Here is a 24,734-nt window from a genome sequence, read left to right as displayed (position 1 = left end):
TATATATTAAGCTCTTTATTTAAAATAGTCATATCATAAAAAGACATTTTAATGTATTTTTTTATTTTTTAAATATAAAATAGAGACTCAATTTAGCTCTCTACATATAGAGAGTCAAACTTTACTCTTTGCTCTATATTTAATAAATGTATTACATGTTTTTATGCATTTGTTTTAAATGATATTTGCAATTCTTACTTTTCCATATGTAAAAGTTAAAAAGAAAAAGGAAGAGAAATTAAAACTATCAATGTTTATGAAAATAAAAGTAAGATATAAAATAAAATATAAAGAATTTATTAGATTTAAATAAAATGTTTTACTCTTTATTTATAAATATTCCTTAAAATACTTTTTATTATCAAAATTATGCTCTTTAAAATAAAAAGCACGATAATGAATTCTTTAAGTTCCTGTTGAATGACAAGTTTCCTAGGCTTTTCATGATCTCTTTGGATATAATCACCCAAATAAACACGAAGTCTGATACAAGAAAATAAAAAACAGTATCAATCAATCACATATTAGTTTCAGAAATGACTTTGAAAGTAAAATCGATCGTTATATTAAATAAAACTATAAGATTTGTTTATTATTTGAAAGTAGATTTTAAATATAAACAATTAAATTATTTATCTTATTAGATTTTTGTATGACTTGGCGGATTTTGAGTAAAATTGATAAATCCATAGCATTGCAAGTATTTTGTAGTAGTTTGAAGGGTTTTTAAATGATTTTTAAAAATCAAATCTTAAAATTAAAGATAAACAAGAAACCAAGAATATGGTATATGTTTTTTGAAAAAATGCAGGAAACAGTATACTTTGTATGAAAATAGTATATATTATAATAAAAATTAGTTTATGTTCTGCAAAATATTATGAATTATAAATATTATGTTACAAGTTGAATGTATATCATGTTGAAAATTTATTAAGGATTTAATTTATGCTACATTTGTGTCATTTATATTTTAAAAAAATTGAAAAACAGTTATAAAATAGTTTTTTTTTATAAATATACAGTAAAAGATATATGGTTAGAATCTTTTAATTAAAATTTTAATTTATTAAATAAATTTTAATATAAAAATTTAATTCTTTCAATGGCAAAGAATTTAATAACATTGTTCATTCATACGGTAGAAAATGAAAAAAAAAAAAACAGAAATCTAATATATATATATATATATATATAAAGATAAATTACATTTTAGTTCTAGTATATCTTGTGTATATATGTAGTATATTTAAAATATCTGATCTTTAAAGAAAAGACAAAAGTAGGAATAAATAGTATACATTCAAAAAAATATAGTATATATTTGGTATCCATAAAATAGTGTATTACACTTATTTTGGTATATGTTGTATATATGTATAATGTCCAAGGAAAAAGATATTTATTTCATGTGTTTTGCTATATATGTCTTTCATTTATCTAGTATATATTTAATATATAACTTCTATATGTAATGCATTCAGAAACACTTCTAGAAAATGATATCTTTTAAGTATATATGTACAATGTTTACATCTTTGATTTTTCTTTCTCAAATTATTCAAGCATTTCATCAAATACTTTATTTTCATGTTTAATAACAAACTAAAAATATAAAACCAGACAATATCCATAGTATCAAAAACATCTCATTAATCTTAAACAAATATCATTATATTAAAGGTATAACATTTTTCAACTTGTCAAGTTTCTTTGTCTATGTTTAGACTCTTCTTTTAAATAATCATTACTAATACTAAAAACTACTTTACTTTGCTATGCCTATATGATCTTGTCAAAATGGAAAATTGTTTTATTAATAGAACATATAAATCTTGCAAAGAAAAAATTATACAAATATTTAGCTTTAATTTCTACTCAATCTTTTATCTTTTTTAGTTTATTTTCTGCTTTCCACTTTCTGTTTGTTTTATTATTTTTACATATTCATGAATTTATTATATGCTTTTATAATTTTTATAATATTGATTTGTTTGATATATGTTTAATATTGGTATATATTATTTATAATTGACATGACTTCTCTGGGTGCTGCCTACGGCTAACTCACCAAAAAGTATCAAAGCATTAGTCCATTGCCTTTTCCATTACAATTGTTTCCATTTTATCAAATTGTTAGACTGCATACATTGATAATGTAAATCCAAAATCACAAACTTTAAAACAAATCCATTCCAACCCTTGTCATCACAAACATCAAATCATATTAATGATAAGCAAGGAGAATATTATTACTCAAAATAGTTATAAAACAAAAAAAAAATGAATAGAAGATATTCAAAACTAGGAACAAAAGTAATTCTCACTTATTCTAGTCACTACTATGATTCTGAAATAGCAAAATTTTATGAACAAAACTAGCTGCATAAACTTTCAATTTTGTAACTTTCTTGCCATCGACACATTTTTGCCTTCATGTAGATCTCACAAAAAAAATGGACACAACCCATAAGGTTAAAGTGCCAATTTGCCCCCTAAATTTAGAGTCAATAAATAATTAGCTCATATTTTAATTTTTTTTGATAAATAGTCTAGTAAAGGCTTAAAATATCATTTTTACTATTAAGATTTTATTTCAAAAATGCTGTATAACTTATGAGCCACACGTGAATAGATATGTCTAGTAACATTATATGCACACAAAAAGAGAAAAGTTAGCCTATAAAAACCAAAAGGCATAAAGTTTAAAATATCCTTTTATAAAGGTTGCTTAAATTCTCTTCTTTCAACAATTGTGTATTTTCTTATAAAGTTAAAGAAATTAATAACTAAAACTCATAAATCAATTAGTCATTTAGTTGGTTGATGAACAAAAGTGATTTTCTATAACGACTCAGAACCAAATTAATGAGATTTATTCATTTTGACCCCTACTAGCCTCACGGTTTTGTCCTTTTTGGTAGGTTCGAGAACTTTCCAAGAGGCCACCCATCCTGAAATTTCTTTAAACTAAACACGTTTAACTTTGGAGTTCCTATAACTCCACAGCCAAACAACCAAAACGCGTCTCACATAATTAGTTCCAACTCTTTACATATATGTTATCAACCATTCTCCATCCCATTTTGATATGCAATTTAATTCATTCATATATCCCGTTCCTCAGAGTGCTGCAATCCTAGAAGCCTGCCAGAAGCCGCTCCTTGTCCAGGCATCCTATCTTTGTCCTGACGTCCACTTCCCGCCCTCTTCGGACCGCTTCTCTAGGCCAGGCTGTCACATGCCCACCATCTTCCACCTGGTTCGTCCTCGAACCATACATCTACTAGAGGGATCCTCTTCTGATACCATCTGTAACGATCTAGAACTAGATCACATGAGATATTATATGCTTTAACCCTTACTGGCCTCACTGTTTTGTTCCTTTGGCGGGTTAGAGAAATTCCATAATGGAGGACCTCCTGGGAAGTTCTTGAATCCGCCAAAGGGATAAAACCATGAGGCCAGTGGGGGCCAGAGCAGACAATATTTCATGTGATATGATTCCGGGTCATTACATTTTCAGTTGTTCATACCTTAATACACGTATTAAAAAGATTCTATCATTATAATAGTGAATATAAAAGAAATAATTATTAAAAAATTATAAAAATAACCACACTAATAATAAATTAGAATATATTTATATTAATAAAAAATATTTTAAAATATTATTATGAATCATAAATATCAACTTAAAAATTGAGTTTATATTATAAATTTATTTAGAATATAATTTAATTTTATATATTTAAATTATATTTTATAAAAATTTAAAAATAGTTATAAAAATATTTTTCTATAAATATACAGTAAAAAATATATATTAACTCTATATATATTTCAACTATAGAAAACTAAATACGTAAATTTCAAAAATTGATATACATTATACGTATTTTAATATCTGTTGTATATATTTATAGTATACTTCAAATATTTATACCTTTTAAAAGAGAGACCAAAAGTAACAATAAAGTATACACTGAACAATATATCGTATATAATTATATATTTGGTATCTGTAACTGTTTTAATTTACATAAATTATAAATTTATAAAAATGAAAAGGTAAACTCTTAGGAAATAGTATATATTACACTTGTTTTATTATATGCTAGAATAGAATGAATATATTAGCTATATATTAAATAAATTTTAATCAAAAATTTAATTTATTTAATATATTTTTATTTCAAATTTTTTCTCAATAGCAATGGATATAATACCACTATTCATGTTATATAATGAAATATATTCAATTTATTTTTATATATGTTCTTTATATAACGTACTTAATATTTTTGCATTTTTAGAAAAACACAAGTAAAAATTACAGCAAATAGTATACATCTCACAGATTGTGGTATATAGTTCATATATATTTAGTATACACATAGTACATAAATGGTATCTGAAATTATTTTCTAGATTTTATTTTGTACCTTTAGTATCTATACATCTATAAACTTGGCTGCTATTTACAAAGTTTTGCTAATTTTCTAAAACAAGCATATTATTAAACAATATCAGTGTAAAATATAATCGCATTTAATCAAATTTATTAGCTATCTCAAATGGTCATTTTATTGTTTGACCATACATGTATAGCACCATTACAAGATATAAAAAAAATTGAATTAAATTGAATAACTTGCTAGTAAGTCTTGAATTAATGCTTCAGGTTATCTTCTTTCTTTGCTAGCTGTATAATAACTCATTTACTCTTCCTTTAATCATGCTATAAATTCATTGTCCTTATTGTCCTTCTTACTATATATTTTGGAACATAGAAATAAAAATGAAACAATAATATATGCACCATTACACATTAAATTTCTAATATATTAAAATAATAAAATCATAAATAAAATTTCTCTTTTAAAATTACATAAAAATAATATATATATATATATATATATATATATATATATATATATATATATATATATATATATTACATCTATTTTATTTTTTACTAATTATTAGTGAATACCTTTCAGCCTAGCTACTCTTCAATGTATTATACATATCTACTAGATTAACCATACAATCTATTATAACATTATTTCTTATATCTATATATGTCATCAACTAAAGCCAGTATTTGAAAAGAAAAAAATGAAAATCCTTTATCTTTTTAAACAAATGTTGATTTATAATATCATACTTCTTTTTTCATATGTCATATGACCCGATCTGTAGACCCGTGACCGGTATTAGGGAATGGGTAGGCTTAAGACCACCAAATTCCGTAGCAAGCTTGACAAATTCACTAACTCAAACAAATTGTAATCCGGATTTAAACCATTAGCTCTATTCCACAATTAACATTTAGCCATCAGATACTACATATTTAATTCGGTCTGCCAGTATAACTTGGTAAGACCTAAATTTATATGAAATTACAAATGAAAAGTCTGAAAGTTCTACTACGGAGATTCTAGAAATTTTAAAAGTCAACATACCAATAAAATCAGTTACATTTAACACGAAGATAAAGGAATCGGGCTGCTAGAGGAAAAGAACTGCAGAAAAACTAACAACACCTGAAAAATAATTAAATTGAGACTGTCAGTCTCGAGAGTGAGTTAAAATCATATATTCAAAAATAAATACAAACACTTCAGTAACACATTTGTTTAATTTAAAATAAATTATTAAGCTATGCAAAAACAAATACGTATTATGCTATGCTTCTGTAAACTAAAATAAATTTTTCTTCATACTACGGAATGGAGTACCTCAGTAGAACCCTAACCCCAACACTAACAGTCTCGGCTCTCTCATTCCAACAGAACTGACACCTAGAGAGCGAAGCTTGACCAGGGTCTTTAAATTCAGTCTGGTCACTTAAATTTCCAATAAGGCTGGCGCCTAGAGATCAATGCTCGACCAGGGACCTTTACTCCGACAAATTCACTCTACTCAGCCCAGAGAGTTAAACTCGATCAGGGCAACTCCTAAATTTACCTTTTAAAATTTACCTTTTACTATCTATCTTAGATTCATACCGGTGCACACGCGGTCTGGATGCAATCCATCAGGTGGCATGTTCTACTGCCGTCTCATCCCGTGTCAACATGCATTCACGATAGCATTGATGCAGAAAACGATACATATATGAATAGTAATTAAATAGATAATTAACATATTAAATCATTTAATTAGAATTATTACGTAAAATCTTAGCATGACACATGTAAACAGATATATGACTTTAACTCACAATTCTGACGACCTCCTAGCTCTGCTCCGATGCCTCGGGTGGAGCGAGCCGAACTGACGGATTTATCTAATCACGGGAATAATTCAATAAAAAAAAAAGTAAAACATTCTAGACTCTTAGAATTAACTGTCTAAGAATTTCGACCCGGGTAAATTCTATTGAAAATTTGGCAGAACCTCCCCTAAACGCGGATGTCTATCCCCTAAATAACCGGCCTAGGACCTCCCAGAAAACACTTCAAATTTTCAACAATTTATTTAATGGGAGTCGGGTCACCAAGACTTTATTATTTTTTCCGACTCCGCCATACATCACAATTCACTATTATTGGCAGACGGTCCGACACTTTATTATTTCAACAAACAAACCTCATATAATTCTTCTAATGCTCAACAAACTCTAAAATCTACGGGCTAGAGAATTACTGAGACGCTTGACCAGTCAAACGACTCGCCTTCAGCCGCCGGAGTCTGATCGACGATCCGAACGCGCCTACGGACTCGAGACAACACGCTGATGATGATTCCAGCACCCAATCTTCCGATCCAACCCCCGATCATCCGTATAAATTTATGGACGATCTCGACCGTCGATTTTCAAACGGAGTCCGATCACCGCGAAACTAGTGTCGTTGGAAAGCTTGAGCTGAGGGAAGTCCGGATATGCTCTTCGATCAGCCAAAGCTCGTCGGAAAACGCCCAAGATCCCGGCTGCCACTACTTTCTCTCTCCACCACAAACTTCTAACTCCGGCCACCATTTGCGTTACTACCACCGCCGAAATGAAGCTCAAGTCGAGGGGAGTCATTTGCCACCAAGAACAGTGACTACCGATGCCGAGAACACCACGCACGGCGGCAAAGAAAGCTACGGTTGCCTTCCTCTGTCCCACGCTTGTCGACGCCGCCACAAACACCAACGAGCTCGCCAACGACAGCTGCACCCCTAGCCGTCGACGCCTTATTCCTCCTTCTTCCTCTCTTCTTCCTTTCTTTCTTCCTTCTTTCTTCCTTCTTTCTTCCTTTCTTTTCCTTTCTCTTATGGACATTTGGTCCATGAATTTTTACTTAATAACCATTTAGTTCCTCAACTTTTTAATTACTAATAATTTTACCCTGCAAAATGTTTGTTTAACCCTCCAACTTTTCTTTAGCTTTTCAATTAAACCTCTAACTATTTAATTTGGGCCAAATTACAATTATTAAAAATATATAATTACTTATTTAAAGTTAAAATTCAGGGTTATGGCACCACAAATTTATTTAATTCCAACCTTACGAATATTTTATTTCTGCCTGAATTTAAATCTAATCTTTTATTTGTTGGTAAGATTACTCGTGATTTAAATTGTAATGTTATTTTCTCACCATCCTCGATCATTTTTTAGGATCGAATTTCCGAGAATACGATTGGTGAAGGACAACTAGAAAATGACCTATACTATCTTCCTGACCCTCTTTTGTTTTCTTCAACACTATGATTTCCATGTAATGTCTATGATTTGCATTCAGTTTCGTTTTGCTAAGAAGGTGGCTTTGCAGTTTGTAGTTATGGCTTTAAATCAATCAAATTTCTTTCCTATTATCATTTTTCTAACTTGCATGAGGAGCACGGTTATTCAACCAAATTATAATCATCTTTAAGCTATCATAAACAGGAGTTTTCTCAATCTAAGATTATTTAAAAAATATTTTCTATTTAAGATTAAATTTTTTATAAATTTTCATTTTACGATAATTTTAAAAATAAATTTTTAATTTAGGATTGATTTTTTTACTAAGGTGGTAGAGTAAAGACTCATTGGAGCTGTCCGCCAATTAGCGTCCACTAGTCCAATGGGTGGACAACAATTATATTAAAAATTATTATCATTTACTAATTTGTTAGTTTAATTTGATATTTTCAAAATTTTCGATTCAGTTTTTTTTTTCTAATTTACATTTGGTTCTATTTTTTATTCTCTAATATGGAATTAACAAATATTTACCTTAAAATAGTATAACCCATTTAATATTATTTAATTATTATTATTATTATTTACTAGAAATTATTATTGATATACAAATTTGAGAGATCATTCTTAAAAAAATAGTATGGGGATATTTTTAATAAATAATAATATTATTATTATTAATGGGTGTATAAATTAGGGATTTATTCTATAAAAAGATTAAGGGGATAATCATTAAATAATAATAATAATAATAATAATAAAAGAAAGAAAAAATATTTTTAATTAGTAAATACCACACCGGTTTGCACGGTACTGAAAAAGAATTTAACTCCCTACATTCTGTCCGCCTATCTCGCTAGCGGGCAGATATTATTTTATTTTATTTTCTTAAGTTTGACTACTGTAAAGTGAGAATTTGTCAAAATTTTACGATAAAATGGGAAATGTTTTTTTAAGAATCCTAAAATAAGGAAAAGCACTCGTAAACAACTAATGACTGGCTTTATTCATAGTTATTGAACCATATATTCTTTTTTATCATCGGAGGGAGAGAGGGAGCTCGAACCTTGGCCTCCATTCGAGCTCCATAGAGCTCTGCCACTGGGCAAAAGGATTACTGGTAGTTAGTGAACTATGTATGTTAATCTAGAAAGCACTTCTTTATGATTCTAAATTTTGTAGGAATTTAAACAGGCAGCTAAATCCAACATGATCTTGGCTTCAACAGCCCGGACTATTACAAATATTTTTCTAAACAATCCATTAACCATAATTATGAATTCAGTAATGAACTACACTTATTACACCTGTAGAATCCGTTATTCTTGTCCTTGTATCATATACTATCATGCTGGCAATTTTCAGGAATGAAGAGAAGTTGGCGGTTTGTTGCATCATAAATGAACCGAGTGTTGGCTTGATTTACTGCTCCTATTATAGTTGGTTTCTGGGGTGCTGTCGCCTTCAACGCCAAACAGAAAGCATTATTATCATTGACAGCCAAATAAACATACTCTGGCTTCGAGATGAAGTCAGCTCCTTGAAAATGGAACGTCATTGAGGGAAAGTTCTGGAAAGTCTGGTTACATGCTTTGATGTAACATGTATCTAACTGTGTTCGAGGGAGATTAATGCTTTGAAACCCATGATCACGAAAAAAATTCATGAACGCATTGATCACAGGAACATAAGCAGGTTGAGTGATGAAAGTGAATGTTGTTCCTGAATCTATGATGGTACCACCAGTTCGATCATTTTTCAATGTGAAGGTCCCTGGAGGAATGTGCAGGCGATGCTCTCCAACGCTTATATCTAGTAAGTTGAGAAAATAAAGATGAAGATTTGGCGGAGATACAAATGGAGTTGAATAAAATTTTCTTCCCGATTTGCGAATGTCATTTCCAAACCTGAGAAAGTTGCTAGCCGGTGATGGTGAATTTTCCGAATGTGAATTTAAGCAGTAAGAAAATCGGCTTTTAGTTATGTGGCCCAATTGTTGCAAGAGAGAAACTGGGGACATACTCAAGCCTATGACTCCACCGCTCCTGCCTGTTTGTTCAAATGCAGTAAAATTTTGATTGTCTCTTGAGCAACCAAAATAAAATGGAATGCGGTCATTTTCTGTAGATTGTAACATATCCTGTGCAGCAACACCTGCAGTTGTAGAACCATCTCCGAATGTTCGCTTATAAACACATCTATCGCTTATGCACTGGAAGATATTACGGTTGTTGGTGCAAAACGGACTCTGGCAAGTAAGCTCTCTGAAAGTATGTGAAGCAGTTGACTTAAAGATTGGAGGTAACTGGCGATATCTATGCGTACACGGTTCACATTGTGTCCAAAACAGGTGGCTGCCAGAATCTGGTACAAGATACAATGGTATGCCAGGAGACCCAATAAGTACTTTCACCAGATAGCAGATACCATCCTCGGAGACATGAAGTCGGAATGCTTCAGGACTAAAACCTGAATTGGAAGTTAAATCTGAGGCCAAGTTATGAGCCCTGATTTCTGAAAGTTCTACAAGTTTACTTATTCTTTCAAAATCAACAAGTTTGCCAGGATAGAAAGGAGATTCTGGAGAGTCTCTCTATGAATGAGCTCAAGGCTAAAACCATCAGGTTTTGAAGTAGCAAAAGAGAGAAGTGAAAATATAGCGAGGCAAAGGAAAGGAGCAGCTGACGAAAAGCTCTGAGATTGAGGCATTTTTCGAGATGATAGATGAGTGTACTAAGCATTAGAGTGTAGCTATAGTTATAAGGTTTTCTTTTTCCTTTTTTCCCAGATTACGTTTCATGAACTACAAGACATAACCATGTGAAATTTATTAGGATAAAGGCTCAAATACCCCTGGATTTGTAGGTCAGGGCTAAATAAGTCTAATTTTAACTATTTTAACAAATAAGTACAAAATTTCTATTTAAAAACTAAATAAATTCTGATCTTGAAAAAATTATGAATATGTCTATCATATTCATTATTTAAATTAATTAAATAAAATAAAATCTAAACGAATATTAATTTTTAATATTCTTTAATTATAAATTTTAAAATTTTATATATTAAATTTTTTTATATTTTATAGAAAAAATCAAAATTAATAATTATCGCCTCTATTTTATTATCACCGTTGAGTTTTCAAACTATCATTAACATCATTGCCATCAATTTTATTAATTTTGAGTCAGAATTTGAATCGCTTTAACTTTTAAATAGAAATTATAGATATATTTGTTAAAATAATTAAAGTTAGACTTATTTGATCCCAAGCTACAAGTTCAGGAAGTATTTGATCCTTTGCCCAAATTTATTATGGAAAATTAGGATTTACCAGTATGTATCTTATGGTCCATTGGATCATGGTGTAAATGAGAAATTCCAATTTCAATAGCTTCAAAGTGTTAATATTGGAAATCTATCTCAGCCTAAATTGTTGAGTTGACATGATTAAATAAAAATCTTAGCCTTGGATATGGGTATCTGGGCAGTGTATTCATTGTATGTGATTTATGGTAATTGTCATTGAATATAAAATCCTTTAAATAAGGTAAGATAATAAATAGGTATTCCCTGAAAAAGAACTGCAATAAATTTAAACAGTAGGTCCATGATTTCCACCAATTGAATTAGCTTGCCTCCACTTTTTTAATTACTTTATTATTTTACTATTTAATTTTTCATATATAATTTAAGTTTTAATTACTTTATTATTTTACTATTTAATTTTTCATATATAATTTAAGTCGAAACAATAGAGACTGAATAATATTATTGAGTTACTTATTTGAATCCAAAAACTAAAATTTGATCGATTTTAAACTTTTATTACTTCATTATTTTTTTTCTTTTTACAAAATAATCGACTCAAAATCAAGTATATTGAATATATCATGGAATTAAACTTGAATTCATGAGATTATATTGAGTCTATTTTACTAATTTACGTTTTATATATTTTAATCAAATTAAGCAAAATCGAAATTGAAAATTTCATTAAATCAATATTAAATATATATTAAATCGAGCTCAAACTCAAAAAATAAAGCTCGATTAATTTAAAACTTTTTATTATTTGATCATTTTTATCATCTCTTATAGAATAATCAAATCAAGTTTAAATATCTGAGTACAACACTCAGTTGAAGTTAAGCTTATATAATGAGATTAGATCAAATTTGAATTGAGTTTCAAGATTGGAATTTTTAAATCAAATCAAATTGATATGACAGTGTTTCAACTCAATTTGAGTCGATTAAGTATCTAATCTATTCCTAAGGCAACTTTTGAAATTAAGTTATATATTTATTAAAATATCTTAACGTTATAAAAACAAAAAACTAGCTCCAAGTTATATCTTAGCATTTCTTTAGCATTCTATTTTAAAAATATATATATAAATATATTAATGAGAATTAATAAATATATATTGATATAAAAAATAAAAATAAATAATAAATATCAAAAATATATATAAAAAAATTTACTTATAACAATCATCAATCATGTTAATTGAATAATATATTACAATTTTCTTGAAACAGTCCTTCAAAATATTAATATTTATTTATTAAAATTAATTAATAAAAGATGTTTGCGGTGAGTAAAAAGATAAAAATATAATAATTAGTTGTTTTTTTTTTTCTTTTGGTAAGCAATGATTACTCTGTTAAGAGAATAAAGATATAGTTTCAGCCCAATGCAAAATATGAACAAAATCAAATCAGGCTTAAAACCCAGTGCACGCAACATAAGAAAGAGGGTGGCACTTCAAAATTCCAACATTTGAAGGGCGGGAAACGTCTACTCTACATCGTAGCAGCAGTCGGCTAGAGAAAGATAATTATCACTCATTAATTTTGAAATATTCAGTCGCGTTTGCAGCCACATTCTGTATCTTGCTCTAAGAACATGTCGATGGCTTCCCCTGTACGCTAATTTGCATGACGAATGATTATTTCAACTGAATCTTCTAATCCTAAATTAGACCAAGGCCATCTGCTACTCTGCTCACTTGGCCTCTACATCACCTTACTAGTTCCTTGCTTTTTCACATTATGTTATGTGTATGGTGATTTTTATTATTATCTTCTATTTGCTGCTTGTTTGTTTGGTTTTAAAATGGATAGTGCAAAAAATTACATTTCTATTTTCTTTTGGTTAATGGGTTATCAATTTTGCATTTGCATTTACATTTCTGAAGTCTTTTTTGGGTTAATGGCTTTTCCTGTGTAATGTGCCGTGGCAGAAAGAAGACTTTTTTTCCGACTTTCTTTTGGGAGTTTTTCAGACTAGATGGGTTCTAGCCATTATGTTGAAATTTTGTGCTTTATAAAGTATGAACACTGGTCCCCCTTTTTTTTATATTTGGTTTATTCATTGAGAGAAGTGGGTCTAGAAAATTTAAAAATTTAATTTTCTTAAATGGCATTTCAAGTGCCTGTTTTGGTTAATTTCTTGGTTATTCTCTTTAAAATTTGTGAATAATTTCTTTTGTTTTGTCCGTGGCAGATTTCATATTGGCCAAAAATCAGCCACATTTTGGAAGTCTCAATGTTTGTGATAATGTAGACAGGATCAGCAAGTTGCCTGATGAAGTTCTCAGTCACATATTCTCATATCTTCCAACAAAGGATGCAGTTGCCACCAGCATTTTGTCTAAAAGATGGGAATACCTTTGGACATAAACTCCAGATCTCGACTTTTCTGATCAGTTTCCTTTTGATCGTAGTAATGAAAGTGTTTGCATAACTAAGTTGAGATCCTTTAAGGATTTTGTGGACACGGTGATCTTTTATCATGGAGTGTCCACTATACGAAAGTTTCTTCTGCATTTCTAAACCAAACAAGTTTCCCCTTGTATCTATGCTTGGATTTTTGCTGTGGTTACTTGCAATATCCAAGAATTGGCCATTGAAGGCAGTTTCTTTACAGTTAAAGAACTGCCCTGGAGACTGTTTCCTAGATTTGCCTACTTATATTTGCTTCCCATCCCTTAAAATTCTAAATCTTGAGGGCTTTTTATGTGTGGATGAAGCCTCCATGGAAAGGCTCGTTTCTAGTTGCCCTGTCCTTGAAGATTTAGCCATTGCAAGACAAGAATGGGATGATGTGCGAATTATGAAAATTTCCACACCTTCGTTGAAAAGGTTGTCCATTCATCCCAATGTTAGATGTCCTAATTATGATCAGGAGACTGAGCTTAACACTTTATTATGGCATGAGTACCTCAGACATAGCGGTACTAGATGGGAATTAAATGTTTTGTCCTCCCTAGTAGAAGCACGTGTTTATGTTGAATATGATATTGGCCTTCTTAATGGAATCTCCAATGTTAAGCATTTAGTACTGACTGGAGAGGTTACGTGGGTATGTTTGGTTGCATTTCTGAATAACACTAAATCTTATTTACATAGTGTTTTCTTTCATATGGTTACTCTTGAATGATTTAGGAACTGGGTGTCATCATTCGTGACTATGCATTGCCTACATTCAATAATCTAAAGAAATTAGAGCTGTATGTTGGAAAGCCAGTCAACTGGGAACTGCTACCAAATTTATTGGAGTCCTCTCCAAATCTAGAAGTTCTCATCTTTCCTGAGGTAAGTTGTGATACAATTTTCCTATGAAGTCTAAAATCTTATTAAGTCAGGAATGCCTATAATTCTTTATTTTTTCTTGTTCTTTTTAATGTTTTACTTAGGGACTTGTGGTGCTAAAGAAAGTGGCAGAGATTACTACCGTTTCTATTGCCATCGACCAGAGTCTGTGCCTGAATTTCTGCTTTGCCATCTCAAGACCATTGAAATTTTCAACTTTGTGGGACTGCCAGGTGAGCTCTATCTTGTAGAGTATTTGCTGGAGTGTGGGGAAGTGTTGGATAGGATGACTATTTACTGTTATGATTTCGGCAGAAGGCCAAGAATGAAGAAGAAAATGGAAGGGGTTATAGATGAGGTACTGAATTTTGAAAGAAGTTCCACTACTTGCGAAGTTGTCTTCTTCGCTTAGTTTTCTGATTTTTTTTTTTTTCTTTTTCCTGGTGCTCTTATCTTTTGAAAGAATGGCGAGTCTAAGCTGCTTATATCTAATGATTCTCTGTTTTCTTTTTGCTCTCCATATTTTAGGCTTGGATTGAAGTTTTCCGGTAGTGTCCTTGTTAATCTTTGGAACGCTTGTTGGTTTTTTTTGTTTGAAACACTTGTCTCCATGATGGTTCTCTTGCTCCCTCAACTTTGTCATGCCAGTGAAAAAAGCCCTCTTTTCAGTCTAATCTGTAGCTTAGCATTTAAAAGTAACTAATTGTTTCCTGTACTGATTTTTTCAGTTTATGATATTTCTTACTTATATAATTAAGCTGCAATATCATATTATAAACAATATGGCCTATTATCTTGTCCCCTTTGTCGTCTTACTATCCCTGCTAATGCATCTTCTGTTCACAGACAAGTGAGGCTAAAAGACATTGAATGATTTCTTTTCATATATTCTATTATCACTGATAGCATGTTACATTATGGGTTAAGCTCACATGTCGCAATGCATATGATTGAAGTCTCATCTACATTTCTTTTGAGTCAATTCTTTCCTCCAAACTAACATAGAGATGAGCTTAAAAAACTTGAGGTGAGAACTGCTAATTTGATCCATTTTATCACATGTAATGGTTAGCTTATGCTTCATAATATGTCTAAGTTATAAGGAATTCAACTTTACAACTCCATGAGCCCAACAATTTTTAGATAGCATCTTGATCTTGTAAACTAACCCAATAGGATCAGACCATATCATAATCTCACAATTCTTTATATATGAGCTTTTTTTTTAACTTAATTAACTACAAAAATACAATAGGAATAATTTTTCTTTATTGCTCACTGTAGATATGATAAATTTTTACAAAAGACACATTCAAATAATAGAACTGTCAAAAAATATCTATAAAGTTGATATGCAGTTTAGTGCCACCGAGTGGAGCGTTCTTTCTGTAAAATTGTAATTTACTGCTCTATCAACACGATTGATGATTGTTCCGAGTAAATTTTCTTATTTATATTTTTTAATATTTGATATTTATTTTTATTTTTTATATCAAGATATACTTATTAATTTTTATTAATGAAATATCCATATTTTATTTCAAAAGAAAAAATGATAAATTTTTATTAACACTAATAAATACTGAATAAAAGATTTTAGTTCTAAGACATTTTTTAGAATACCAATTAAATTAATCTCTGAATAATATGATTTCACGATTTGGATCACCTTTATTATATATGGCAAAGGTTCGTTGATTAATAGTATGATATTGATTTTTATTGCATTATATAACAAAATTTAGTCACTAATATTTTGCTCATAGGCATTCTAATCTTTGTGATTACATCATAAAAGCTTACTCAAGATGAATGATTCATGTATCAAGCTCACTGTAATGGTAACCAAATCATCTTTTTTTTAAAAAAAATAAAGAGTATAATAGAAATTTAAGGGAAGTATTTCTGCTCTCCAACATAAAAAAAATACATGAAAATTTATATAACAAATCTATTCATCTCTTCTTTTAATTTCAGCATGCATTGATCTTTTAGCACCTAATAGTCACCTTTACCCAAAGACCAATCAGTTCAATAATGTAACTAAGGTAGAAATACAAGTCTTCCAAAACCAATGGAAGTTGTCACCCAATTTTGTTTTGGATTTTTGTGGGCATTATGAAATTTTCTATCTTTTCTTCTTTTTTTTATTCTTTCCCCTTACAGAATCTACAATTAGTTTGTTGGGGTATATAAAATAAGTTTCATAATTTGATCCTTAATCCATTTGAAGGTACAAAGCCATTACTCCTACAAGTGAGCAATCCTTTGTGCCATTTGGTAGATTAGGTAGCCACATTTTCCTTATTTAATATTAGCAATGGCTCTGTTACACACCAGAAAAGACAGTTCCTTCTTGATTTTTTTTTTTTTTTCAATTCTCTTTTCAAATTGTGAATGATAGCTGAATTAAATTCTTCCTTTTTAAAAAAATATAGATGGACCATTCAACAGAAGTAGTACAATGGCTCAGATGTATGCATTTTAACTTTTTTTTTTTAATTCTAAAAGATTTTAATGATATTCACTTCTAAAATATTTTGGTTCTTTATCAACTAATTAATTGTAATTTATGTTTTTGTTAATTTTTTAATTATTTATTACATAATAATTCGGAAAATACCATATCTCCACGGACATAAATAAATTATTAATAAAACTCTAAAAGATAGACATTTTTCTTATTTTATTTTATATTTATAATTTTGAATTTGATTTTTAACCTTGAAGTTTTTAAGATTGAGAGACGTTTTATTGGACTATTTTCTTGTATGCTTTTTTTTATTTGGTTTTAGATGTCATAGTTTATGTATATTTTTAGTTGTTGTTGTTTCTACATGTAAAATAAAAAAAATAAAAAATTTATCCAAAAAACTAAGTAAATATTTCATACTGAAATTTTCATGGATATTATTAAAATCTGGTTGGATCGGTTTGTTCGACTAGAAATTGATGATCAATCCGATTTAGTTATATATAATAATTAGATTCTACAATTAAACCGTAGTGAACTGGCTAAATTAAAAAAAAAAAACTGATTGAATCGGCTTACATATATTTGAAAATATTATAAAAAAGATTATAAAAACTTAAGTCGAATAAATATTTTATATCACTAAAAGATTAGCTCATTAGTCCAATTTTAAAAACATTAATATTAATCATATTCTCTGTGGGGAGAAAATTCATATGGTATAAAAAGAATCTTTTGGTATGAATAGTGAGGGTTTAATTATGGCCTCGAAGACAAAATAAGTTGTAAACGCTTGAGTTTTTTTTTTTTTTCTCTCTAACAGAAAAAAAAAAAGATAAATTTTTCTGGCAGGCAAAAATGAGCAAGAACGTTTTTCTTATTGATATTAATTTGTATATCAAATACAAATATAATAAGAATCATAGTATATATAAAAATAGATGTTTTGACAATAGAAATAGAGTCGGCCGACTCTAGTTCTAACTTGATCAAATCAGTTTTTAGAAAATAAAAAATTAATTAAGACGCACTCTTTTATAAGTTAAAATTGGAACTAATAGTTCCGGTTCTAGTTGAAGGGAAATCGATCTTGATCGGCTTCTGATTTTGAGCCGCTTCCAATTTGTTTTGACTATTTCGGCTCTATCTACCTAACTTATAAATTATTGATCTAAATATTGAAAACTAATATAGATAATGTGAAAATCTATAAAATATAAAAGGAAATAAAAAAAATCATTTTTAAACTCTAATTTTATGATAATATAAAATATATATGAACAAATACAATTGGTTATTCATTATTCATTAAATTTCAGTAATATAAAATAAAATAAAATAAAAAATAAAATTAAAGCATAGAGAGAAAAAGTAAATGCGATTTAAAAAAAATTTAAAATGCTTTAGTGCCTTTTTATTCAAATAAAGTTTCTCATTTTCTTTTTTAAAGCCGTTTTTAGGTAGAAATCATAAAATATTATAAAATTATATATTTCTTAAATTTTTCCTACAATTAATAAAAAATAAATCACTGAAGATAAAAATAAAAAATATAAATAAATATAAATTTTAAATTAAAATGAGTAAAGACAACAAAAAATAATTAAACTACAGAAGAAAAAAATACAAAATTCATTAATGGACTTTGAATAAGTAAATAAAGAGTAATAATAATAATAAAATATCAAATAAACAATCAAGTTTAAATCAAGAATTTTTAATATAGCAAGATTACTATATGAAAATAAGATAAATTAAGTAAATAAATTAAAATAATAAAAAATACATATAAAAATTAGAATTTAAAAAATTGTTACTGTTACAATTATAAATTAAAATAAATAATACTTTTTATTAATTAATATTTAAAAAATAATAATAAATATATATTTTAGTAGTTCCATATAGCACGATGTGCTTAAACTATTTTTTTTTTCAAATTTAATATATATATTTATATTAAAATTATAACTTCTAACATAAATTTATTAGCATGTTGAGCAAAAAAATATTAATAAATTAAGAATTTAGTTTTTACATTTAGATTCAACTGGTTTTAATATATAACTTATTAATAATTACAACCTATAAATATATGACAGATAAATATTAAAATAATGTTCACTTATATATATAATATTATTTTATATAATAATTAATATATTACTTATTAAGTTAGATACTTATTGGTATCAGAGCCTTGGTGATAGAAGAAGAGAAACCCTAAACATCATGTCTACAGAAATTACCTCGCATACTTCTACTCTTCAATTATCTCCCTCTCATAAGAAAACCATATCTAACAAGATAGACCATCTTGTTGAGATCTCCCATATCCCCCGATAACGCATGTGATAGAAGACACTTTGGTACCTATCATCAACCCTTACAACATATTCAAGAAATGTGAACTTTGTCGGGAAAAACCTTTAACCAAATTATCCACAAAAACCCCTCACCATAAAAAGAATATGTTCAATCTTCCTCACTTTCTCAGTTGTTCACTTCATCGCTACTTCTCAAGAGCAGATGTTACTTTAGAAATTCCCACCTCTTTCATAGAACAATGGCGAAATAAGGCTATTCTCATCTCCATCTCGGAGTCGCGAGACTTGTCCTTTCCTATCATGGAAGGATGGGATTGCCTGCTACAAAGACGTGATGTCGCTCGGACACTCGTTATCTCAAGTACGAGCATGCGTTGATTGGGACAATAGTCACAACACTCAACACCGGTAGTGTTGTTTTGACTTTCTTCCCAAACTTTAACCTCTCTCCGAGTGATCCCTATCTATCCAACGCCTTGAAAGTACAAGTCCAAATCACGGAGCTACCAAATTGAAAATGCTCTCTCGGCTCTTCACCATCGGATCGTTTATCGATTACAGGATCATGCTCTTAACTTGCAGATCCCGTGCTTTCAAGCCTCATCGGGATGCTTTGTACATCATGGCCGATTCGGGTCAAACCCCTACAATAGTTCAAGCTCCTCGGCGACTTGAAAAGGAAGATCTACTAAACTAATCCCTACTGAGTGGGTAACAAATTATGAGAAGCTCCAGCATCTCAATCAAAACCAAGAGCAAGCCACAGATCCCCTCTTTATTCAGCAAAAGGATAGGACTGTTAAGACGATCTTTACAAGAACTGAGGAATCTTCCTCAGCACCATCAATTTTTCAAGCATCAATGATACAACCTGTATCACGGCCTAGGGAGAAGATCCCTATTCACTCCTTTCAAGCATCCGGCAACCGGATCTATGCCGCACAAGTCAGAGGACACTTTGTCCGGGATGTAGCCCCAAAATGTGCAAGCCGAATGCCTATGTCATGATGATATGGATTATACGAACCTCGCTTTGAATCAATGTAAGAATCCAAAGAAAATGTCTCTGGATACTTCTTGTTCAGAGATTCATCCTAAGCCAGATGATCGGGATCCAGATGGTTCCCAGAGAAAGAATAAAAAGCCAACGCCAATGTTTGATGAGGCAATTGAGTTTCTTGCCAAAGAAGGAAAACAAATAGTCGACGTTTCTTATGATGAGTTCAAGGAAATTATGGCACAACTCAACATTGAATATGGCAAACCCCTTCGCAGCTTGCGAACGGAGATCCAATGATCCAAAAGTTTATAGGGTTTGAAACCCGGTGACCTGGCCCGCTTTAGTGGAGGTACAAAACGCCGGGCCGTATAACAACTCCACGAACTTTTGGACCTACTTCATCTCCTCACAATCAGACGCGACAACCCTTGGTTCAAGAATGTTTCATGTTACAACCAGAGGATTTCCCTCCCTTGGGAAAAACAGAAAACAAAAGATCTGAAATCCTTCCTACACGGATTTCACCCTCTGGAAACTTAGAGCCGCTGACACCCCCTGAAGAAGTACTCAACTGGCAAACATCTAATACCAAAATGAAGCCGAGAGCTGTTCATGGCATAATCCTCATGCTGTAAACTCAAAGCATGGACAGATCCTCAAGTTAAGACACAAGCGGCCTCTTGCCATGGGGGTCTTTCTACTCTTTTGGATCTTTAAATTAGCTGAGTTAGCTCTTTTGGATTACACCAGAAACAGATCGTAGCAACTATTAGAACATTGCCATTGGATCAAGAGAAGAGAAAGGAGGAAGTTAGAAAGCCATAAGAGTATATCAGAGAGAGGAGTTTTCTTAGAGAAACTTGCTTGAGTTTTATTACCAAAGACTTCTCCTTATATAGAGTGGAGAGTCGATAGAAAACATACAAAAGTTAGTGGATATCCCACTAATACTATCAAACAAAAGTTAGTGGATATTCCACTAAGGCTAATAATACACCACGACTATACCACGACTATACAAAAGTTAGTGGATATCCCACTAATACTATCAAACAAAAGTTAGTGGATATTCCACTAAGGCTAATAATACACCACGACTATACCACGACTATAGCGACCTATGACGGCCACCACTATCAATAATACACTCCACTTACTGAGTGGATAATAATTCGTAATAAAGACAAACACAATAATATAGAAGAGTGGCCGACAGTTGCATGTGAAGGATAAACACAATAATACAGAAGAGTGGCCGACAGTTGCATGTAATCAGAAGACGTCATCATATGAGTCATCATCCATTGGCTGGGAGTCTTGCATGAGAGTTTCTTGTTGTGCCCTGGTTAAGGTAGGGTCATCCAGTGGAGTTGGAAGATCATTAGAACAAAAATGTTCAATAGACTGTCCAGTTGATTGATGACCATTAAAAGTGCAGACTAATGGTGTAGAGACATTAGCTGTCCTTAATTCATTCTTGTATTGCAGGGCCCGCTTTAGTTCCTCTATGATTGCTGGGGAAGCAAGATGTAAAGGTCTATCAAGTGTTCTCCAATAGTGACAGATATTTTGAGTTGCATATGTGTCTTCTGATAGTCAGAGATAAGGCCTGTGCAATATGAAAATGGCATGGTATTCCGAAGCTCTGGAATTGTTGTCTGAGAATAATTGGTTCTCATGAATAAGTTTAAGGAGATCTCTTGTCCAATGGTATGGAGTTTTAAACCAGGTAAGGAATCTCTATGGATATGACCCTGAGTTTGCTTCATTGTTGAAAAAGTGTAAGAGATTCATAATGGGCACTTCTATAGCATGATGACAGATTGTAGATAGGCACCATAGAAACCATAACTCACTTTCATGTTTTGGATGTTCAGGGGATAAGTGGTAAATTAAACACCAAGGGTAGTCTGGAAAGAAGAAGTTGGGTTGTATTGGGAGTGAGAAGGTTTGTTGAAAAGTTGCCAAATAATGGAACATCATGTTCCGGGCAAAGTCTGTGACTTGTTTGGTTGTAAGGTTATTGGGAAGATCTGGTGGTGAAGGAGGTTGCAGGTTGGATCTGGAAGATGAGGGAGCCATAAAGATTATGGGAAGATTTATTGTAGAGGTGAGAAGAACTATAGGCTGATTCTGAGGCTTGGAAAGTCTGGATAAGAAATCCGGGATTAGGTTTCTTATCCCTTTTATATGCTCAACCTTAAAGTCATACCTGCTGAACCATGACTTTAATCGCAATAGTTGGGGCTCAGGCAAGGTCTTCTGGTTGGATTCAAGAATCTTTGGGAAGGAAGAGTTGTCCATCCGAACCAGGAAGTGCTGTCCAATCAGGAAGAATTCAAACTTTTTTATCCCGTACTTGACCGCCAAAATTTCCTTGTAGGTCGTGTGATAATGTTTTTCTGAAGAGGAAAACTGACCCGATGCATATCCACACAATTGTTCCTTGTCGTGGAGCTTTTCTAGGAGGATGGCCCCCCATGCATAGTCAGATGCATCTGTTTGGAGAATAAGTTCTCCTGCTGACGGGATTGTAAGAGGTGGCGGATTGTGAGCCAGCTCTTTTAATTTTTTGACAGCTGTTGTTTGTTCCGCTCCCCATGGAGGAGGGTTCTTCTTGAGCATCTTTGAGAGGTGGCACGTGTAACTAGACAGGTGTGGAATGGCCTCTCGAACATAATTCAGGATTCCAAGGAATTGTTGAATTTGTTCCGGAAAATTATCAAGTTCCTTTGTCAGGTGGGGACCATATGTGTACTGGCCATTCTTGAAATGCATTCAGAAATTCAATTTCTCGTTGGCTAATAAAGCTCTTCTTTTCAGACAAAGATAATGCCATATTTTTGGATGATGGCAAGGAACCTGTAATGCTTGGTGATGGTCCTCTGCTGTTTCTGAGAATAGAAGGATGCCGTCGATGTAGATCAAAGAAGAGTAAAGGATAGGCCCAAAAATTTCAATCATTGTCTTCTGGAATTGAGATGGGGCCGTCTTAAGCCCAAAGGGCATAACAGTCCACTGGTATTGGGCATTAGGGATACAAAATGCAGTCTTGTATCTCTCTGTGGGTTGGATACCAAGTTGCCAAAAGCCTGCCTTTAGGTCAAATTTGGAATAGTATTGGGCTTTTTGGATGTGGACCTTGAGATTTGAGATCCGAGGGAGAGAAAATTTGTTGTCTTGAAGGAAATGGTTTAAGGGCTTGTAGTCTATAACAAGCCTCTTCTTTCCTCGGATCCTTTCAGACCTTTTTTCCACATAAAAGGCTTGGCAAGCCCATTGAGAAGTAGTGGGCTCAATTAGACCTTGCTGTAACAGTGTTAGGCATTCTGATCGGGCAAGGGCTAGGTCTGTGTGAGACATTCCCATGTGGGTGACTTTAGTAGGGTTAATGTCTTCATTAAGTTTGAAGGGAAGACTGATATAGAATTGCGGATTTTTCCACAGAGGAAGAGGATGTTGGAAATGTGAATGGGATTCCGGACAGAACTGAAGGAATTTTTCTGTGTATGGAAGAAATGGAGGAATAGTATCCGTTACAGAAAACAGATTTGAAGTTTCAGTGTATGGCCAAAACTGTCTCTTGAACTTTATACCAGTTGGAAGGATTTGGAGCTTTTGAGCTTGGTAATAAACATCAAATCCTATCAGGATATCCTTGTTTGGAAGATCCGAACCAATGATGTACGTCCATACAACGCAATCAGGAAAGAACTGAATCCCGATCTTTTGTCTTGTGATCAGAGTGGTTTTGAAGGTTTGACCATTGGCTGCCCTGAAGAACTGATCATGGGGCTTCCAATACTCTGATGGGAGAACCATTGGGTTCATCATGCTTCTTTGTGCTCCCGTGTCAAAGAAAGCTATTACTGGTATAGGCTTGGAGTATTTTGAAGATAGTATCTGTATGGGGATATATGGAACTGGGGGAGGTTTTGTAGTAAGTTGAAAAGTTTCAGGAGGTGGAGAAGAAACAAAGAAAGAAGATAATAGGGTTGGAGAGAGAGGATATTGTATTACATCTTCCAGAATATCCTCCTGACTTTCTTCATGCAGACCAATCATCAAGATTGGTATTTCACTATCATCTGAGTCTGAAGAAGATTCTTGTGAGGACTCTGTGGAGTCTGAGAATTCCATTTCTAACCCAAATAAGCTTCTGGGGTAAGATCTTCTTGCCTCCGAAAGTAGAGATTCTATTTCTTCTTCAAAAGAGTCTGCAAGAGATAAAGACATGCCGACTTGTTGAATCATCTTCACGACTTTTCCGGATTCCGAGGACAATTTTTGCATAGTGTCCTTCCTTTCGCAGGATGAAACATCCGCCGGACTTGTACCCCCGATTCCGCTTTTTTACGGAAGTATTTGAATTTCTTTGGGTTCTTTTCCCTGAACTTCTTGTTGCTGCGCGTGTATTTCTGGAAATGATGTCCAGATTTCTTCTTATGATTTGTACAGACGCAGTTGGCGGCCTTGCACTTAATCTTGAGGTGGTTTTTGTTGCAAGCCTTTTGAGCCCACCTTTTTGAATAACTCTTGTTGATCACACAGTCTCTTAATGGAAGAGAGTGTGAATTGCCAGATTTCTCCAAGTGTAATAGAGGTGACTGGTCTCTTTGTAGCCGCAATCATGTTGTTAACCTCAGGTTGTATC

General features: G+C 31.7%; 1 protein-coding gene and 1 pseudogene across 1 annotated transcript; one reads left to right on the top strand and one right to left on the bottom strand.

The window, feature by feature from the left end:
* Positions 1-8,971: 8,971 nt before the first annotated feature.
* LOC125371169 lies at positions 8,972-10,390 on the bottom strand (annotated as a pseudogene).
* Positions 10,391-12,231: 1,841 nt separating this feature from the next.
* Positions 12,232-14,671, top strand: LOC8260818 (F-box protein At4g09920). Its single transcript, XM_048379697.1, is given in 5 exon segments — positions 12,232-12,719; positions 13,193-13,422; positions 13,478-14,050; positions 14,134-14,283; positions 14,385-14,671. Coding segments are annotated over 5 exon segments (1,188 nt in total). The 5' UTR covers positions 12,232-12,631; the 3' UTR covers positions 14,532-14,671.
* Positions 14,672-24,734: the final 10,063 nt, after the last annotated feature.

The sequence above is a fragment of the Ricinus communis genome, chromosome 9, assembly GCF_019578655.1.
Source record: "Ricinus communis isolate WT05 ecotype wild-type chromosome 9, ASM1957865v1, whole genome shotgun sequence".
In the NCBI taxonomy this organism is placed as follows: domain Eukaryota; kingdom Viridiplantae; phylum Streptophyta; class Magnoliopsida; order Malpighiales; family Euphorbiaceae; genus Ricinus; species Ricinus communis.
This window is presented reverse-complemented; position numbering and strand designations above follow the sequence as displayed.